The sequence below is a fragment of the Ascidia mentula genome, chromosome 6 (genome assembly GCF_947561715.1).
Source record: "Ascidia mentula chromosome 6, kaAscMent1.1, whole genome shotgun sequence".
Taxonomy (NCBI): domain Eukaryota; kingdom Metazoa; phylum Chordata; class Ascidiacea; order Phlebobranchia; family Ascidiidae; genus Ascidia; species Ascidia mentula.
In genome coordinates this window covers 7497855-7513772 of record NC_138571.1, presented here as the reverse complement: position 1 = coordinate 7513772, position 15918 = coordinate 7497855, and the positions used below count along the sequence as shown (strand labels likewise).

The 15918-nt window shown below is 35.6% G+C and overlaps 6 protein-coding genes across 6 annotated transcripts; 4 read left to right on the top strand and 2 right to left on the bottom strand.

Annotated features, from left to right (window-relative positions):
• The first annotated feature begins 384 nt into the window (after positions 1 to 384).
• Positions 385 to 1928, top strand: LOC145906467 (uncharacterized protein YwbO-like). Its single transcript, XM_082993883.1, has 5 exons — positions 385 to 563; positions 658 to 743; positions 937 to 1078; positions 1275 to 1458; positions 1653 to 1928. Exons 1-5 carry the CDS (start codon positions 441 to 443, stop codon positions 1766 to 1768), a joined length of 651 nt encoding a protein of 216 aa, XP_082850009.1. The 5' UTR covers positions 385 to 440; the 3' UTR covers positions 1769 to 1928.
• A 1013-nt stretch (positions 1929 to 2941) lies between these two features.
• On the top strand, positions 2942 to 4614 carry LOC145906056 (F-box/LRR-repeat protein 8-like). Its single transcript, XM_082993435.1, has one exon. The coding sequence runs from the start codon at positions 3102 to 3104 to the stop codon at positions 4269 to 4271; it is 1170 nt and encodes a 389-aa protein (XP_082849561.1). The 5' UTR covers positions 2942 to 3101; the 3' UTR covers positions 4272 to 4614.
• A 257-nt stretch (positions 4615 to 4871) lies between these two features.
• On the bottom strand, positions 4872 to 5798 carry LOC145907100 (F-box/LRR-repeat protein 8-like). Its single transcript, XM_082994536.1, has one exon. The coding sequence runs from the start codon at positions 5796 to 5798 to the stop codon at positions 4872 to 4874; it is 927 nt and encodes a 308-aa protein (XP_082850662.1).
• Positions 5799 to 7094: 1296 nt separating this feature from the next.
• LOC145907500 (ras-related protein Rab-10-like) lies at positions 7095 to 10481 on the top strand. The gene is made up of 6 exons (XM_082994913.1): positions 7095 to 7319; positions 8426 to 8486; positions 9059 to 9197; positions 9271 to 9360; positions 9417 to 9518; positions 9856 to 10481. The coding sequence occupies exons 1-6, from the start codon at positions 7193 to 7195 to the stop codon at positions 9958 to 9960; spliced, it is 624 nt and encodes a 207-aa protein (XP_082851039.1). The 5' UTR covers positions 7095 to 7192; the 3' UTR covers positions 9961 to 10481.
• Positions 10482 to 11816: 1335 nt separating this feature from the next.
• Positions 11817 to 13732, bottom strand: LOC145907099 (ras-related protein Rab-13-like). The gene is made up of 8 exons (XM_082994535.1): positions 13570 to 13732; positions 13362 to 13477; positions 12845 to 13004; positions 12653 to 12713; positions 12432 to 12570; positions 12177 to 12266; positions 12004 to 12105; positions 11817 to 11900 (listed from the first exon to the last, which is right to left on the bottom strand). The coding sequence occupies exons 1-8, from the start codon at positions 13730 to 13732 to the stop codon at positions 11817 to 11819; spliced, it is 915 nt and encodes a 304-aa protein (XP_082850661.1).
• Positions 13733 to 14333: 601 nt separating this feature from the next.
• On the top strand, positions 14334 to 15802 carry LOC145907098 (ras-related protein Rab-10-like). The gene is made up of 6 exons (XM_082994533.1): positions 14334 to 14466; positions 14617 to 14677; positions 14768 to 14906; positions 15133 to 15246; positions 15305 to 15406; positions 15536 to 15802. Exons 1-6 carry the CDS (start codon positions 14334 to 14336, stop codon positions 15611 to 15613), a joined length of 627 nt encoding a protein of 208 aa, XP_082850659.1. The 3' UTR covers positions 15614 to 15802.
• The last annotated feature ends 116 nt before the right edge of the window (positions 15803 to 15918 follow it).

Sequence of the window (15918 nt, the reverse complement as noted above, 5' to 3'; positions counted from 1 at the left end):
TGCAACTTGAGTCTTCCATTCCAGCCTTCGGTTTTGTGTTCGTGAAGTAGGTGACTAATGTGGCAAGGCAGTGTAGTATTTTTAACGTAGTTTTATTAATTAATGTTTTTTGTGCCTAATATGTATAGGTGACTTTGAAATAAAAATATCATCTTAGGAACACAACTCAGGGGTTTTCTCATAATTCTGAGTATAAAGAGACTGGCCCATATTGTTATTAAGTTTTTGTCGAAACGTCTTATTTTAACATGACAGTGTTAATAACAATATGGGCCAGTCTCTTTATACTCAGAATATCATCTTGTTTAGTGGTTTTCAGTCTAATCGCATTGTTACCAATAAGTAGCTATACCTTGACCCTAACAAGGCTTTACATTTAGGTAAAAGCTATACAAGTGACGAACAAGCGACATTAGTTGGAGTTTTGTGCTTGTTTTATAATGGCAGCTTTAAAAAACATTCATGTAAAAGTGATTTCTGATGTCATGTGACCTTGGTGTTGGGTTGGGAAAAGGAATTTGGAAACTGCCATGTCAGCATGTAAAGGCAAATATAATTTTAAGGTTTGTATTCAATCCACTGATAATGCAATTTTCATCTAGGATTTATCAGGCAACTCAATTCACAGACATAGGAATAAATAATTTACCTCTTTAGGTGACATGGGAGCCATTCCTTTTGCGACCCAACATGCCAGCTGAGGGTGTACCAAAACCTCCACAATATGGACCCAACTCTTCAGGGTAACATTTTTATTCACTGGTTGTTGTCAAATAAACTTTTTCATTTTTATTGACTCATGTGTGATTTGTTGTTCCGATTTTTTTGCAAGAACTCTTATGTAGATTTTGCAATATTAGCATGATTTAATCGAAGTTTAAACGTCTCAATACATCAACAATACAGTAATTTTTTATGTTTGCATTTCAAATTTAGATCAAATCGACTTGTAAATATTGGCAAGGAAGTTGGCATAGATTTTACTTACAAACAACCAAAGTTTCCAAATACAGTTGTTGCTCATTGTGCTTTGGAACTCGCTCTGCAAAAAGATGAAAGTGGGAAATTGCAGAATGAGGTAAATCACAATTATAAATTCCAGATTTGTAACAAAAATGCTAATGAAATTAGTTGCTAAATTCTAGTAAATGATGATGTTGATGCAAAAAATGAGTGTTATTTGTACATATGTATAGCAACCTGGCTTTGGCAAATTGCTTCCAGTTTGCTTGGTTATATATTTAGTGATACATTTTAACACACAAAAAATACAGCTGCAGGAGGCCTTGTTCAAGAGTTATTTTACGGATGGTGATTATCCGGATGTTGAATGTGTCTCAGAGCTTGGGGCAAGTGTTGGAATGGATAAGACTGAGTTAAGAAACTTTGTTTCAAATCCCAGTAACCATCAGATGATACGAGAAAAAGCATCTCAGTCAAGTCATACTGCAACAAGTGGTGAGTAAAGACCTTTGTTGTAGTGACGGTTTTGGAACCACTGAGCAAAACACTATAAAATAACTTGTGACAGCTTTACTAGTTGAGTAAATATTTCTATAAGCTGTGGCAGGAAATAAAAAAAATAGGCGACAAGTAACATACTTACACAACATGAAATAATAAAATATGTTGTTGTGTGAAATATTTTTTAGGGGTACCAATGTTTGTCTTCAATGGACAGCCAGGTTTTGCAGGTGCGCAGTCGGCAACAACCATACAAAGTCTATTTGACCAAGTCGCAAAAAAATTTCCTCTACAATCGCTGTGATCTTTTCTCACCAGAAGACCTAATAAGCATTTATGAAGAAACTTGTGCAAAACCATTTTATGTGTGGCCATTTTTCTGAACTTCTTGCTTGTTATGTTTTGTGTTCCGTAATTCATAACAATAAATGTAATTTTTGTGTTGTTATTTATACTACAAAAGCAAATCAGCAAGCATACTGGTGACTTGGCAGTCTTGCGAACTGTTTTTTTTTCATACGTTGCAAGAGCGCGTTTTCGCATTCCCAGGCTGAACCTGTTTTTAACAATGTTTCTTGTTACTACTATTACCTGAAAGGACAGCGATCGTTTGGTTATCATCTGCATTTGTGGAATGGATTCAAACACTCAGTTTGATTCTTTTTGCACAAAATCCCACATTGCTTTTTCTGTAGGCTTATAGCCTAGTTTTAATGGTAGCACCGCGTATACTTTTCGACAAAAAATCTATATTTGATCAGACGACGCAACGTTTTTTTTATGGCAACCCCAAAAACAGAAACACAGCTCACCCCGAGTCTTCATATTTTTGTCAACAACAGCTATTCTCGTTTGTTTGTTTTTTTTTACACATGGTCTACTTTTTGCAAAATGAGTCTATAATACGTATCATCTATATCGGCAAATATAATTAGTTTAAATCAAACCCATCTGCAACAGGGCTTTTACAAAAAATGTGCGTTTAAAATTTTGTCGGTGGGACAAAGTTTAGTAGGCAAATACCTAATTATGATTTGGCAGAATCTAAATACTTGAAGTTATTGATCGTAAAAATCACACTCAATTCACTGTTATTTCTTTCGCTTTATTATCATAATCTGTTTTTGTATTATCACGACCCAAAGCAAGAAACTTGCGACAGCATATATAATCTGCCCTGTTGATGGTTCGATGTTTCAAACTCTCGTATGCGCAGAACTTTATTGCGTTTGCAAAACTTTAGTGATCGTTGCGTTTCTCACATGTGTTTTAATTTCATGGCCAAAAGGAAAACAATGTTTTTAAAATAGATAACGTCAGTCGATGCATTGTCCTTTTTTTACATTCTATTGCAAATAGCTCATTATTTGACCAAAATGAGCTGTAAAAACGCTTGAGTAAACGTTACGCATGACTTGCCTTTTGTTTGTTTTGTTCAGAAAAAGTTTCTGGCTTTGGTTCGCAAATCATCGCCGCGTTACCGAATAAGGTTGCGAACTTGTTTGCTCGAAAAGGTCCAATGTGTTTCTTTCTTTGGGCCCATCTCGATTTGAACAAAATCATCTCACCTGATGGACATTAGAAATTGGATAGAAAGTCTGTTTTAGGTACAGACGAAGTTGTCAAAGCATTAAAGCATGGAATACTTAAACTGGTCAACAGTTCCAGAGCACATTTTGGTGGATATATTTTCGTACCTTCCGGTAAATGATCGCCTGGCAACTAGCCTAGTTTGCAAATCTTGGTCCTCCTGTTTCCACCATCCGAACTTATGGAGCAAGTTTAAGTTTGAGTTCAATACTGACATTGATAATGAGGGTCAGGCCGTAAAATGCATTGAGAAATACTGTGATAAGCTGAAGGATGTACAAATTTATGTAAACCAGTCACAAAAAGTCAGTAGAGAAAGAGCTCTGTATGTCATGGATGAACTAACATCAACTCCCAAGAAAAAATTGCAAAAATTTTCCTTTCATTTTACTGGAACAAATCCTCTCTGTTTTAATGGCAGAGACATTTTAGATCATTTAAAAAGTCTCTTTTCCAGGAAACCAGAAGAGGAAATTATTTTCCAGCTATCGATTGTTGATCTTAATCACTGTAATATTGCATTCGACAATGAACTGATTCTGATTTTAGCCAAACAACACCATGCTTTGAGAATTGTGCGGATGCAAAATTCATGTCTTGTTGACAATGTTACACCAAGTAGCATACTTCAACTTATAAAAAGCTGTCCATATCTTGAAGAGTTGGACATTTTTTATCACTGTTTGAATGCATCTGTGATGGAAGCAATGTGTGAGAAGCGCAAAACTCCGTTTAAAGTCCTATCCATACTTGGAAACAGAAGTGACAAATACAAAGCAATGATTGAAACAGAGATGTGGCAAAAATTTAAAAATGCAAATATTAAGGCTGTGGTGACAATGAAGTTTGATGTATACACACCACGCCACCTTATTATACCAATACTATGCTCTGGAATTCCATTGACTAGACTTCACATGGTGGTGTTTGCTTGGCTCACAGATGAACTAAACCACATTGCTGTTACATTTTCAGACACACTTCAATATCTAAACTTTCATACCAGTTTGGACAATAGGACCAAGGCTCCGCCTGGTCTTGAACCTGCATTGTTGGAACTGGTTTCAAGATGTGAAAAGTTGGATGAATTGCATTGTTACTGTGCATTGCAAAAATCAACTATAGAAAATATAAAAACTATGAGAACTTTAACAAGAAGTACGCTCTATGATGAAAGTGCAGTTCCCTATTTATCAACTAGCTTTTACAGACCATAAAGTTTTTTGTGCATTTTGTTCTATCCCGTATTGTTGCTTTTTTACAAATGTTGTTATATTGTGTTTAATTTTACTTCATATATACATAGAAGGCAATATTTTGCAAACCATGAATATCAATTGTAATGTTTTTTGTTTAAAACTGTAATAGTAGTAAATGTTTGGTTTTATGATTATTTATGTGTTGCACTTAAATGATTCAAAGTGTTTTGCTTATGTGATTCATTGCAATTTTTCTTATAAATTTCACAAAAGAACTTTCTTATTGTCACAATTTCAAAAACATAACTATTTGCAGCAAAGAATTGTGTGCCATGTTTTAATACAAGTTTTTTTTGCCTCATCCTCATGGTTTACCCAACATTTACTATAAAAATATGACCACTTTCTTTCACCTGTTTTAGACAAATAATACATATTGTTTTGTGAATTCTTCAAATCACCAAAAACCGAAAGCATACATAGGTGTAGGAGTTGCAGCTTTCAATTTTATCATTTTCTGAACCGTCTCCAGTGATAAAGGCCTAAGCATGACTATGTTTAGATAACGAATATGCTTTGTGCGATGTATACAAATTTAAAGCAGTTGTTCGGCAGATGTTAGTATTCGCTTGTAACCATCTCTATATTGCCATCTCTCCAACACCATAGTGTAAATTGATTAAGATTGGCACGGTCTAAGATATTACCGATAGTCTCAGCAGTTAAAGGAAGGGCGACATTTAAATATTTGAGCTTTTTGCATGCCGAAATAATTGCCAATAGTCCAACTTGAAAATCTGAAGAGGAAAGTGTGGATGATGCTCCGGTGTTTAGCTTTAGTCGTCTCAGTGTATGTTGATAAAGCTCCGCAATGCGCAGAAGAAGTCTCGGTTCTGGTTCGTACATTATATCCCACAATAGCGCTACCAGCGGGATATTTTCGCAGAGAATTGATTCCACTTTGGACAGGGGAGTGGTGCTCTCCATATCTATCATTACCTCGACTTTTCGTTCAGCCAAAATGCTCCAAGCTTCTGGGGATACGGTCGGACAAGATTTGTTTTTGTTGTTGCAAACAAGCCGTAACTTTTTCAAGGTGTTCGCCTGGTTGTTCCCCAAAGTTTTTATCACCTCACTATTGACACATGCGAAAAACAAATCGAGTTCTGTAAGTTGTTGACATGAATTTGCAACTTCCAAAACGCTTTTTGGCGTGATGTTGTAAAAATAGCAGCTGTTTTGAAGCCTTAAAATTTGTATGTACGGATGATGTTTGGCTATGATAGAAACCAAATCATCATCAAAGGCAATATTGCATTGAGTTAAGTCCAAAACTCGCAGCCTAAGAACATATTTCGTTTCATTTGACTGCGAAAGAAGGTTTTTCAGTGCATTTAATATTTCAGTACTGTTTAACATCAGCGGGTTTTGTCCGGTGAAGTGAAATGCAAATTTCTTCAATCGCTTGGATGGGGACCATGCCATTTCGTTTAACGCATACACCGCCTGGTCTCTGCTTACTGAATGGGAAGGATTGAGATACATTTTGACATCAGTCAGCAAACTGCAATATCCATCGATGAAACAAATTGCTTTGGCGTCGTCCGGCTCGTTAGTATCAAACTTAAACAAGAATTTTGTCCAAAGTCTGGGATTCTGAAAACACTGTTTCCACCAGTTACAAGCATGGCTTGCGTGGACACGATCATTTACCGGCAAATACAACATGATTTCAACAAGTACATTTTCAGGTATTGTTGACCAAGTGAAGCGTTCCATAACTACAACTGTATAAAGTTGTTCTGAGAATGAGATACCTATAGTTAGTACTGATGCAATTGACAACGTTAATAAAGACTGTGACGTAACAGTTGAACGAAGATGTGTACACCACAGTATCAAGAAATCCTTAAATGCTACAACAAAACAGACAAATAAAACTTTGTTCGCAGACTCTCCTGTTAGCTTTGTGGCCAGGCTTTTTACAGCAAGCTTGGATTGTCTCGTCGTTGCATTCGTTGAAATTAATAAACATAAACATTGTACTGCAACGGGATAAGCCATAGACGTTTAACAAACAGGAAATTATAAAGGAAACGAATGAACGAGAGATCATCACATACAATTATGCCACGATTGTCGCTTTTAGAATGTTAAATCACCTTTTCAACATTCACTAACTCACATAGCAATTAAACATCATATTCAATTATTGTGTCATGTTGTTACTAATTAGTCTATTGTCAAAAGGATTTATTGAAGATCATATTTATCCTTCATGATAAGGTTTGAATTATGGCTTAGAGGGTTTTGACAAAGCCATGTGGCAAATTATGCCGATGGCAAGTACGGCCGAAAGTCAAATGAAGTCATTTTAAGAAAAAAATGCTTTCCGGTTCGTTGCGCTTCGCCAAACCTAAGTGTGCAGAAATCCAACAGCAACACGCGAAACTAGTATTGCTGCTACCTGTACAAAAGTTGAGAATCTCCTTGAACAGCAGTGAGTGTTAAAACATAGTACGCAATTGACCGATGAAATAAGACACTTTATGTACATTGTTTAGAACGATTTATTCGTGTATTGTGTGTTCTTACTCGTTGAAACAGATCGATTGTCTTAACAATGGTCAAAACTAATTGGTGTTTTTCCATGAGTTTCAGAACAGTATTTTTCAGAAGTGTTTAAATGTGCGAAAGGCATTAGCCCACTCAGCTCGAGTCTTTCAGTTAGCATCGCAGTAGCAACATTTGTTACTTTTATGGACCACCAGTAATTCGTAATAAATTTGATTGATGTAAACTTTTATAAATGATGCACTATATCTTTTTCCTTCCAGAATCTAGATTTATAGTAATAAGGTGTAGGCAAATAGTTTTAAACTTGTGTGCATAGTGATCAAAAATTATTTCAAAACCTTGTGTCAATAAACGGTGGAAACATGGGGACGATGAAAGCAGATTGGCAATGCAAGCTCATAATAATCGGAGACACTGGAGTAGGAAAAACATGCGTTATGAGAAGATTCACAGACAACGAGTTCTCTTACAATTTTGTTGCAACCATCGGTAAAGCCTAGCTTTGCGTAACCTAGAAGCTTTGACATTGTACAATTGTCTTTACAATACCTTATGTCGGTATTTTTGCCAGGTCGATATCGTCCACTAACTTCCAGTTTATATTTACAACACAGATTGAATGTTGTCACGTAATTCTGTGTATAGAGGCCCGGTATTATATCAGGTCAAACTACATATTAAACTTGTTCCCTGTGTTATTCAAATATTTGTTTAACTGTCTGTCTATGTGTGATCAATATCACAAAAACATGGCACCAAAGCGTTAGCTACAATCACTGTTTGGGTGTTTACAGATCTGGGTGTCCAAGATGTAGTAATATTGCCAGCTTGCATGTACGTTCTAAACATGACATGTGATCGTATAGTATTGCGCATTTGCGCGTATTTTGCAAACAACGACTGAAACAAAGCTAATCTTGTTTTGTAACCGAAAGATCAGTGACACAAAGTTAAGAAAAAAAACTATAAAAAAATGAATTGGGCTGGATTTTATTAACCTAGACAACACGTGCAAACAACGTTGGTTTATATAGCGATCAAGTCAATATTCCGAGCCAGCTTACGAGCGGCACGACATCAACCAGCTCTCAATATGGTTAAGTATTAAAGTTAAGAATAGGGGCCACAAGCGCTACTGGGTTACAGTACTCGTCGTTGCCAACATACAAACATGCATATGAAAGTCCGATACAAAGTTTATTTGAAAATGTATTAACAATAAGTCTCATGTAAACCACAGTTAAGTTTAATAGGATTGTTGTCAAACTGGGAAGCAAACAGTATATCGTTTTGCTTGTTTGACATCTTATGCACTTTCCGATCCAGACATCAGTTGAAAATGCTTTGTTTGCTGACAAAACATAATTGCAGTTTGCGTTGTTCAAACATTTGCTGGACCTGCCCGACTCACAATACCTACACTAAAATGAAACTTGTTTCACTACATTCTCTTTAGTGGTAAAATCAAAATTAGGCTGGTAAAACACTTTCGTTTAACTTGAGTTCTTTTATTTTTTTGACTTGAATTTTTTAAAACAGGCTAAGATAACGTGACAAAAATATGGTTGATTAATCATTATTATCATTTTTTACAGGTATTGATTTTAAGATTCGAATGGTTAGAATCGGCGACAAGGCAATTAAAGTCCAGATTTGGTAAGTTACTCAATAAACATAAAAATGCTACTGTAACGACTGTGGTTCCCACACCAAAGAGGCAGATCACCAAGAGGGATGGTCCTTAACTGAAACTTTGTTCTCAAATTTCCTAATTGTTGTGTCATATCCAATTTTTATTCAAAAAATATATGACTTAGTTTGTGACAAAATGTTCTGCCAACCACAAATAGGGTCCCACAAACATTTCATAAAAAGGAGTCCACGACCACAAAGGAAATTAAGTTGGAAACTAACTGCATTACTCATATTTTGTGTTCCATTGAGATCTGCGAAAGCGCAGCGGGTCTATTGTGATAAAACACGCAAACTTGCGAGGCGAGAAATTTTATAGGCTACAGCTTTGGCGATTTTGAATGGGATGAGTGTGTGAAGTGTGAATTTTTACTACACATGGATTTGAACCCGAATGAATCATGGCGCATAATATTTGTTATAGCACAGGCCTATGGCGCTGTTTTAATGCATGTGGTTAACCTTTTGACTTGCAAAACTTGTGAATTGATTTTCTTTCTTAAAGAGTACGCTAATGTGAAAGATTTTCACTACAGGGACACTGCTGGACAAGAAAAGTTTCGATCAATCACCACGGCATACTACAGGGGTGCCAAAGGAGTACTTATCGTTTATGACATCACAAATGAAGTGTCATTTCAAAATGTGACAAAATGGGTGAAAAGCTTTCGGAGGGTAAGATACGATAATGATGCAATAATTGTAAATCATAAATAAACACGTAAATTATTGCTAATCCCAAAATCAGTGGGCCGGCTCTGAAGTTGAAAGTATGTTAATTGGCAACAAGTGCGATGCAGAAGATGGGAGACAAGTTCAACGGAGAGACGGAGAAAAGGTAAAAAGTTTAGCAGTTTAAATATCAGTTTTCTTTCACGAAACAAGTTTTTGCAGCTTGCTAAAGACCATGGCATGTTTTTTACCGAGACGAGCGCCAAAGAAAACATCAACGTGGAAACTGCCTTCATGGAAATTCTTACAGTCATCGTTGACAAAGTAAGGCTACCTGAAAAATATTCGAATTTGTGATAAACATACATTACGATGACTTGTTTTGCTTAAGTTTAATTACGTTGAACAAAATTACATTGTGGTTACTTCCATACTGTGGCTATTACATATGTTTGTTCAAAACTGCTTTTAAAAGTGATACGTCAAAATTAAGACAACAAGATACAGCAACGAACCATTTAAACGAAACTTAGAAAATCCGCTTCTTATGGATTCCATCAGCGCTGTCCGAATGCCCTCTTTATCGTGCTTAGAAACATCATTCGTTTCACCTAAATTTTTTTGACAAAATGTTCTAACGTTGCGAATTTTGTTTGAAAAGCATCGACAACAAATAATAGAACGACAGGCTGAAGTGGATGGCCAAGCAGTTCATTTAAATGGTTCTTCAAATCAACAGAGTGGGGGTGGATGTTGTAAGAAATGAACAAAACAACCCCCTACAAATTCTTAGAATTCTATGTTTACATCAAAGCTGTAGCAAACAATGCATCAGGGCCACTTGCGAAAATGTTTTGTGATACGTAGTGTTACAGTTAATAATAAGTTATACTTTTGTATTTTTTTTCGTTCTACTCGTTTTCGTGTTACTCGAAAGTATTCAAATGTCAGTGCTCCTAAACCGGTGTGGCATAACATGATTACGTGTGCAACAATGTGAATGTAACCTGTTATATGTTTAGTAACTAAGTTTTACTACACTTTGCTCCAAATTTCAGTTAGATAGCCACTGTGCATTTATTATGTCTTGTTACGTCCCATTAAAAATTTTTACCTTTGTAAAGCTGCCCAGGCTCCGAGTTACTGTTTTCAATGTTGAGTACATATACAGCGATAGTGCTCAGTTTTGAAAATGAGACGTGAGTGGGTTGCGAAGCATTTATATATGTAAACGAGCTATTCAGATATTTGATGCGATACTATTCTTTAATGTAGTGCATAATTCTATAAAATCGATTTAATGTGTTAATTTGTAATATGTATTATTTTTTGAAATAAAATAAAACGAATGTCATTTCTAGTGTGAAGTAAAGGAATTCTAAAATCCGAATTCAGCTGCTGGGCGATCTTATTGTGGCTGACCAGGAATACAACTTGGCTGCTAAATAAATTAACCGAGAATTTAATGTATGGTCCATGGCACACTGTTCAGTCGTATGAAACATTCTTAAATATTCTTCATGTAAATTACTTTATAAACTTCATTCTAAATAGCAATAATAGAACAACACAGTCATAGACGAGTTTTGTGTGCATTTAGTTCTGAGGTGATTTGTAAACATATTGGTCATGGATTTGTTGACATATTAAACTACAAAGTAAATTGTGGTTGAAGGTTGAATCGTTTAATTTTCATATAATTTAAAGACTACTACACAATGAACAAGATGTGTGTAAAATAAAATGACAAAGATATACAACAGATAAAAGCTAAGTCTTTAAATATTTAAAATAAGGAGTTAATATGGCCTTAAAGAACCAAAAACGTCAAACAACACTTTTTTCCCAGCTTTATAGAATTCTTGATGACCATCAAATAGCATTCTTGATGAAATTCATTTATAATGTATCAGTAATTTTGACTGACATAAATTAATCAGGGTCGCGTTTAATCTCTTTTGCAGAGTTTTGGCAAAAGACAATATTTTTTTAAAGAACTGCCCTTCTGGGAATAAAATTTCCGCATATTTTATTGTAAACGACGTTTTGTCTGCCATTAGGCAAGACTTCTTCGTGGTTATGGCCAACGTTATATACTTTGAAAACGTGAAGGTATAAGGCAATTACTGTGCTTACAGGGACACGGGTTTGCAGAGAGAAAACACGCCGTTTATCTGACTCCTATGACTTTTAAAAAATATCTGCCAAAGACTGCCTTTACGAACTTTTAATTAGCGCAAAAACAAATCACAACACATACCTTAGATCATTACACGTAAGCACTCAATGCAGCTTTCTCCTCACGATGTTTCTTAGTGTGCGCGTAACTTGGCCTTTTCGCTCAGTGTCTTAGTTTTATTTCTCGGTCTCTCTTCTTAGCTTAAGGCCGTGCGGTATTTATAATGTAAACGAAATGAGAAAAAATACGAATATGGACGGATTATTAAAAACATCCATGCGAATTAAAACCCAAAGCCAATTTGCATATATGTCAGAGATTAACCCATATGTCGGAGAGAGCGAAGTGATTACCCCAAAATACCATGTGCGCACGTACGCGAAGTATTCAGATTGCACAATTTAACACAAAATGACATTTAATAATAAAGTTTTGCTGCATGCTTAACAACAGCGGTCCTTCACTTGTTTTTCTGCATCAATGGTGACAAAGTCTTCGACGTCACTGTTTATTAATATCTTGGTATGCTACAAAAACATTCAAAAATTGCGTTTAACGAGTTAGAAAAGAGCTTTCAAAACGTACTACTTCAAAAGAATTTGAAAAAATATTTGACCATTACTAAGTTACCTCCTCTGTTAACACGGATATGATATCAATGAAAGTTTTATCCACGTTTTCACCAAGTTTGGCGCTTGTCTCAGTAAAAACCATCCCATGTTCCCCAGCGAGCTAAAAGGTGATACGAATAGTTGTGTGTTCATGTCATCGTTGTTAGTTTTAAGCACCACCATTGGTATTACCTTTTCTCCTTCACTGGTTTGAACTTCACGCATCTCTTCTAAATCGCTTTTGTTTCCAATTAACATGCATCTAGTGGAATTTCCAGCAAACTAAAAGTTTTTTTTTATTTGAAACAATTTTAAAAGAAGACGTGTGGGTTTTTTAAAAGGGATTAGATTGAGAGATTTCTGATGTAGTTTTCATTGTCAGTGTTCATTTTATGTATGTCACTAGGCCTAATTTATATGTTCCGAAATACCTGATATTTAACCCACCTTTTTAAGAGAAGTAATCCATCTTTCTACATTCAAAAATGAATTTCTATTTGTGATGTCATAAACAACCAAAGCGCCGTTTGTATTTCTGTAATAAATTGGAACTAAACCATTGTTTCTTTCTCCACCTGCCGTGTCCCTGAAAGAAAATAAGTTTTGCAATGGCTTTACATTAATTCTTCATCCGCTCTTTCTGACAAATATTTTAGCTCGAAACTCACCAAATCTGAACTTTAACAATGAAGCCACCGACAGACACCATTCGTGTTCTGAAGTCGACGCCTACAAGGTAATGAATGTCGAAATGAACGATACTTAAAGATAATAACAGCGATTTAAGTTGATATCAATTGTGTAGTTTGAATAAACTGTTCTCCACAAAATACAATGTAATTTAAAACTCAAAATCTTACCTATAGTTGAGGCATAGTTAAATGAAAACTCGTTATCCGTATATCTTCGCATGAGGCAAGTTTTCCCCGTAGATGCGTCACCGATGATAATCAGTTTGCATTTCCAATTGCAAAACTCGTTTTGTTGCGACATGTCGTTTTTGTTACTCTTTAGAAGTGACTAAAAAAACTTTTTGTTCATGCATATGTGTTCAATTACATCATGATTTCATATAATCTAATACTATTTGTGAACTTTGGTGTCCTAAAAATCACAAAATCATGTCTGGTCGGGGTTTAAATTGCCAAACAAAATAAACTCTGAGAAAAGAAACACAAAAAACACACGGCACCCGATCACGCCTATTATTTACCTACAGATTAAATAATTGATATGTACACGATATTCGTTTGAAAAGTTTTGAACTGTGACAATGTTTTGTCTTTTGTCATGACGGTCTTGTCAGCTAACTAGCCAGACAAAAACTATTTTACTTTGCAATTATTTGCAGTCTAAGTCGATCCCTTAGGTACCAACTAGGTGCGAATTACCGGAGACGAACCACAGTAGATAACAGCACAGTGGCAAGGCAACTGCTTGCGGTTCGTTTCCGGTAGTTCGAACCTTGTTGGTACCTAAGGGAAAGACGTCGACTGCAAATGATCAAAAAGTAGAATAGTGTCGGTTAAACGTCGTCCATCACCGTCCGCACTGATGAGAACTATTAGGTCAAATGATAACTTACTTTTTTCCACTTTTTCTGCAGAGTTTACTTCCGGCGATATTGACGACGTCAAATGAAACTTCAATACGCAGTTAACATAGTCCAACTTTTCCTGCAATAAATTTCGCGCTGCTGGTTCCAGTCCTTTTCTTGTTAGAAACTTTGGCAGCGATAAAAATCTCATTGTTTGCGATTCGCGGGTTAACGTACTTGCCGAGTTGTGTGGGGTTTATCATTAACTTGGGCGCTGTCGTAATCAGCATATTTTGGAAAGATCAAATGCTAAGTAGGCTACTTAGGAAACCAGATTACAGCAAAAACAGGTTTGTGGATAAGTTGTTGACCCCGATGAACTGATAAGAGTAGTATAGACTGGCACCAAAATGCGAATAGTTTGTCAAAATAGGTTCATGTTTGAAAGTAAATGTGTGAGATACCCTGTCATGTTTTGAAGTTCGGTAATTACACAATTGTGATGAGAAAGCTGAATGATTGAAACATAAAGCGCTATTAGTTTTTGTGTTAGTCCCACGGTAATGTTCACACGCCTATATGCTGCGCGTGTACAATTATGTCAGTTACCTAAGTAATAAAATATTGGGTATGTTCAGTGTTTCTTACATCTAACCGCTGTTACTTTAGAATCAACTACGTATAATAAAAAGTAAAATTCAAACAAAAACTATCATACAATTTGTTGTGTACGGAACCTTGGTACTGAGACCTTACCATGATTGAGTAATCTTTACTTGGAATATTAACTTAATATTTTTAGCTTATCTGACATGGCCGAGGAAGATTTTGCCTTGAAATACAAAATCATCACTCTTGGCAATGCTTGTGTGGGAAAAACAAGCGTCGTGAGACGATTTGTATATAATGAGTTTTCTGAAAGTTATGTAAGCACTATAGGTAAGAGTTTTCATGCAGAATTTTTAATGCTTCACATGAATAGTTTCAAATCTGTAGTAAGTCAATATGACATGAACTGATCTATTTTACATATTTTGTCACAATAGCAATTGTTCGTATACATGCATATTTGTATGAGAGATCATAATTTTTTAGGTGTTGATGTTGAGCGGAAAACTGTGAAAGTAAACAATAGAAATATTAACGTACAAATATGGTGAGTTGTTTCACCCTAACTGCAATTGTGAGTTTCTATTTGAAGCAAGTTGCAGTAATTGATAATGATCTTTTTTATGATATTTTAAAGGGACACAAGTGGCGCGGAAAGATTTCAGTCTCTGACACCGAACTATTACAGAAACATTTCTGGGGCATTGATGGTTTATGACATCACCAATATAAAGTCTTTTAAAAGCGTGGAGCGTTGGGTATCGAATTGCCAAAAAGTGAGTATTTGTTGTCTCAGTTTGAACTGCAGTAGATCAAGGGTCGGCTACCTCTGCACACGAGGTAATTTTTCATGGCATGTGATTTACGACTTAATATTCTAATACTGTTAGAATCAGAATTTTTCTTGAAATGTCTGGATTGTATTGCGTCAGGTAGAAAGGTTTAAAAGTGCATAAATCATAAAACCGTGTTTTTAGTATTTATTATTAACCACGATTACAGTTTGCTGGAGAAAACGTAAAAATAATGTTGATCGGCAACAAATGTGACTTGGAGGATCAACGTCAAGTTACATTTCATGAAGGTTTAGAGGTAGAGTCGTGGGTTATTTTTAAAGTATATAAAAATAAATATCATACGAAACACATTTACCGAAAAACATTTCTTTTCACAGGTAGCACGCGAAAATAATATGCGCTGTATGGAGACTAGCGCCAAAGACGACATAAATATTACACAGGCTTTAATGGACATTGTGTTAGAGATTGACGAAATGGTAACACTGGATGATTACTCTGTAGATATACTATTTGTGTTGCAAATTAATACAAAAGATTTAGGTTCCCAAGACACAAATTGATGAAGATGTAGACAGTATTGTTAGCATTGATTTATGATATTTCAGCGTATGGGGGAAACACCAACATCACCAGTTGTGACATTAGAAAACGAAAACACTGCTGAAAAGAAATGTTGCGGTTGATGATAGAGCATCATTCATGCATGATTTTCAAGAAAAAGTTACAAGAGAAATATGGATGACACGTTACCAATTCTTCACATGTCTACTTAGTATTCGTATATTTTTTGCGCACAGCACTTTATTGTTTTATTGTGTTACTATGTGTGGTTTTCATCGAGCCATAATATTGATGGTTTGTGTTTGGTCGTTGCCTCTCCAGTCACAACACTTGCTTCGTGTTATGTTTAAAAATGTTGGTTCAGTGAATGTACAAGTGTTGTATAATACATTGCCAGGCTATTAATTGTAAACCTGCACTGTCAAGT

Excerpts from the sequence above, each read along its gene's own strand:
- LOC145907100 (XM_082994536.1), bottom strand. The coding sequence starts at position 5,798 with ATGTATCTCAATCCTTCCCATTCAGTAAGCAGAGACCAGGCGGTGTAT.
- LOC145907098 (XM_082994533.1), top strand. The coding sequence starts at position 14,334 with ATGGCCGAGGAAGATTTTGCCTTGAAATACAAAATCATCACTCTTGGC. Across the intron at positions 14,678-14,767 it reads AATATTAACGTACAAATATG|GGACACAAGTGGCGCGGAAA; the intron begins GTGAGTTGTTTC and ends GATATTTTAAAG. Across the intron at positions 15,407-15,535 it reads TGTTAGAGATTGACGAAATG|CGTATGGGGGAAACACCAAC; the intron begins GTAACACTGGAT and ends ATGATATTTCAG.
- LOC145907099 (XM_082994535.1), bottom strand. The coding sequence starts at position 13,732 with ATGAGATTTTTATCGCTGCCAAAGTTTCTAACAAGAAAAGGACTGGAA. Across the intron at positions 12,267-12,431 it reads GGATTACTTCTCTTAAAAAG|TTTGCTGGAAATTCCACTAG; the intron begins GTGGGTTAAATA and ends AAAAACTTTTAG. Across the intron at positions 11,901-12,003 it reads TATCCGTGTTAACAGAGGAG|CATACCAAGATATTAATAAA; the intron begins GTAACTTAGTAA and ends ATGTTTTTGTAG.
- LOC145906056 (XM_082993435.1), top strand. The coding sequence starts at position 3,102 with ATGGAATACTTAAACTGGTCAACAGTTCCAGAGCACATTTTGGTGGAT.
- LOC145907500 (XM_082994913.1), top strand. The coding sequence starts at position 7,193 with ATGGGGACGATGAAAGCAGATTGGCAATGCAAGCTCATAATAATCGGA. Across the intron at positions 8,487-9,058 it reads GCAATTAAAGTCCAGATTTG|GGACACTGCTGGACAAGAAA; the intron begins GTAAGTTACTCA and ends TTTTCACTACAG. Across the intron at positions 9,361-9,416 it reads AACGGAGAGACGGAGAAAAG|CTTGCTAAAGACCATGGCAT; the intron begins GTAAAAAGTTTA and ends AAGTTTTTGCAG.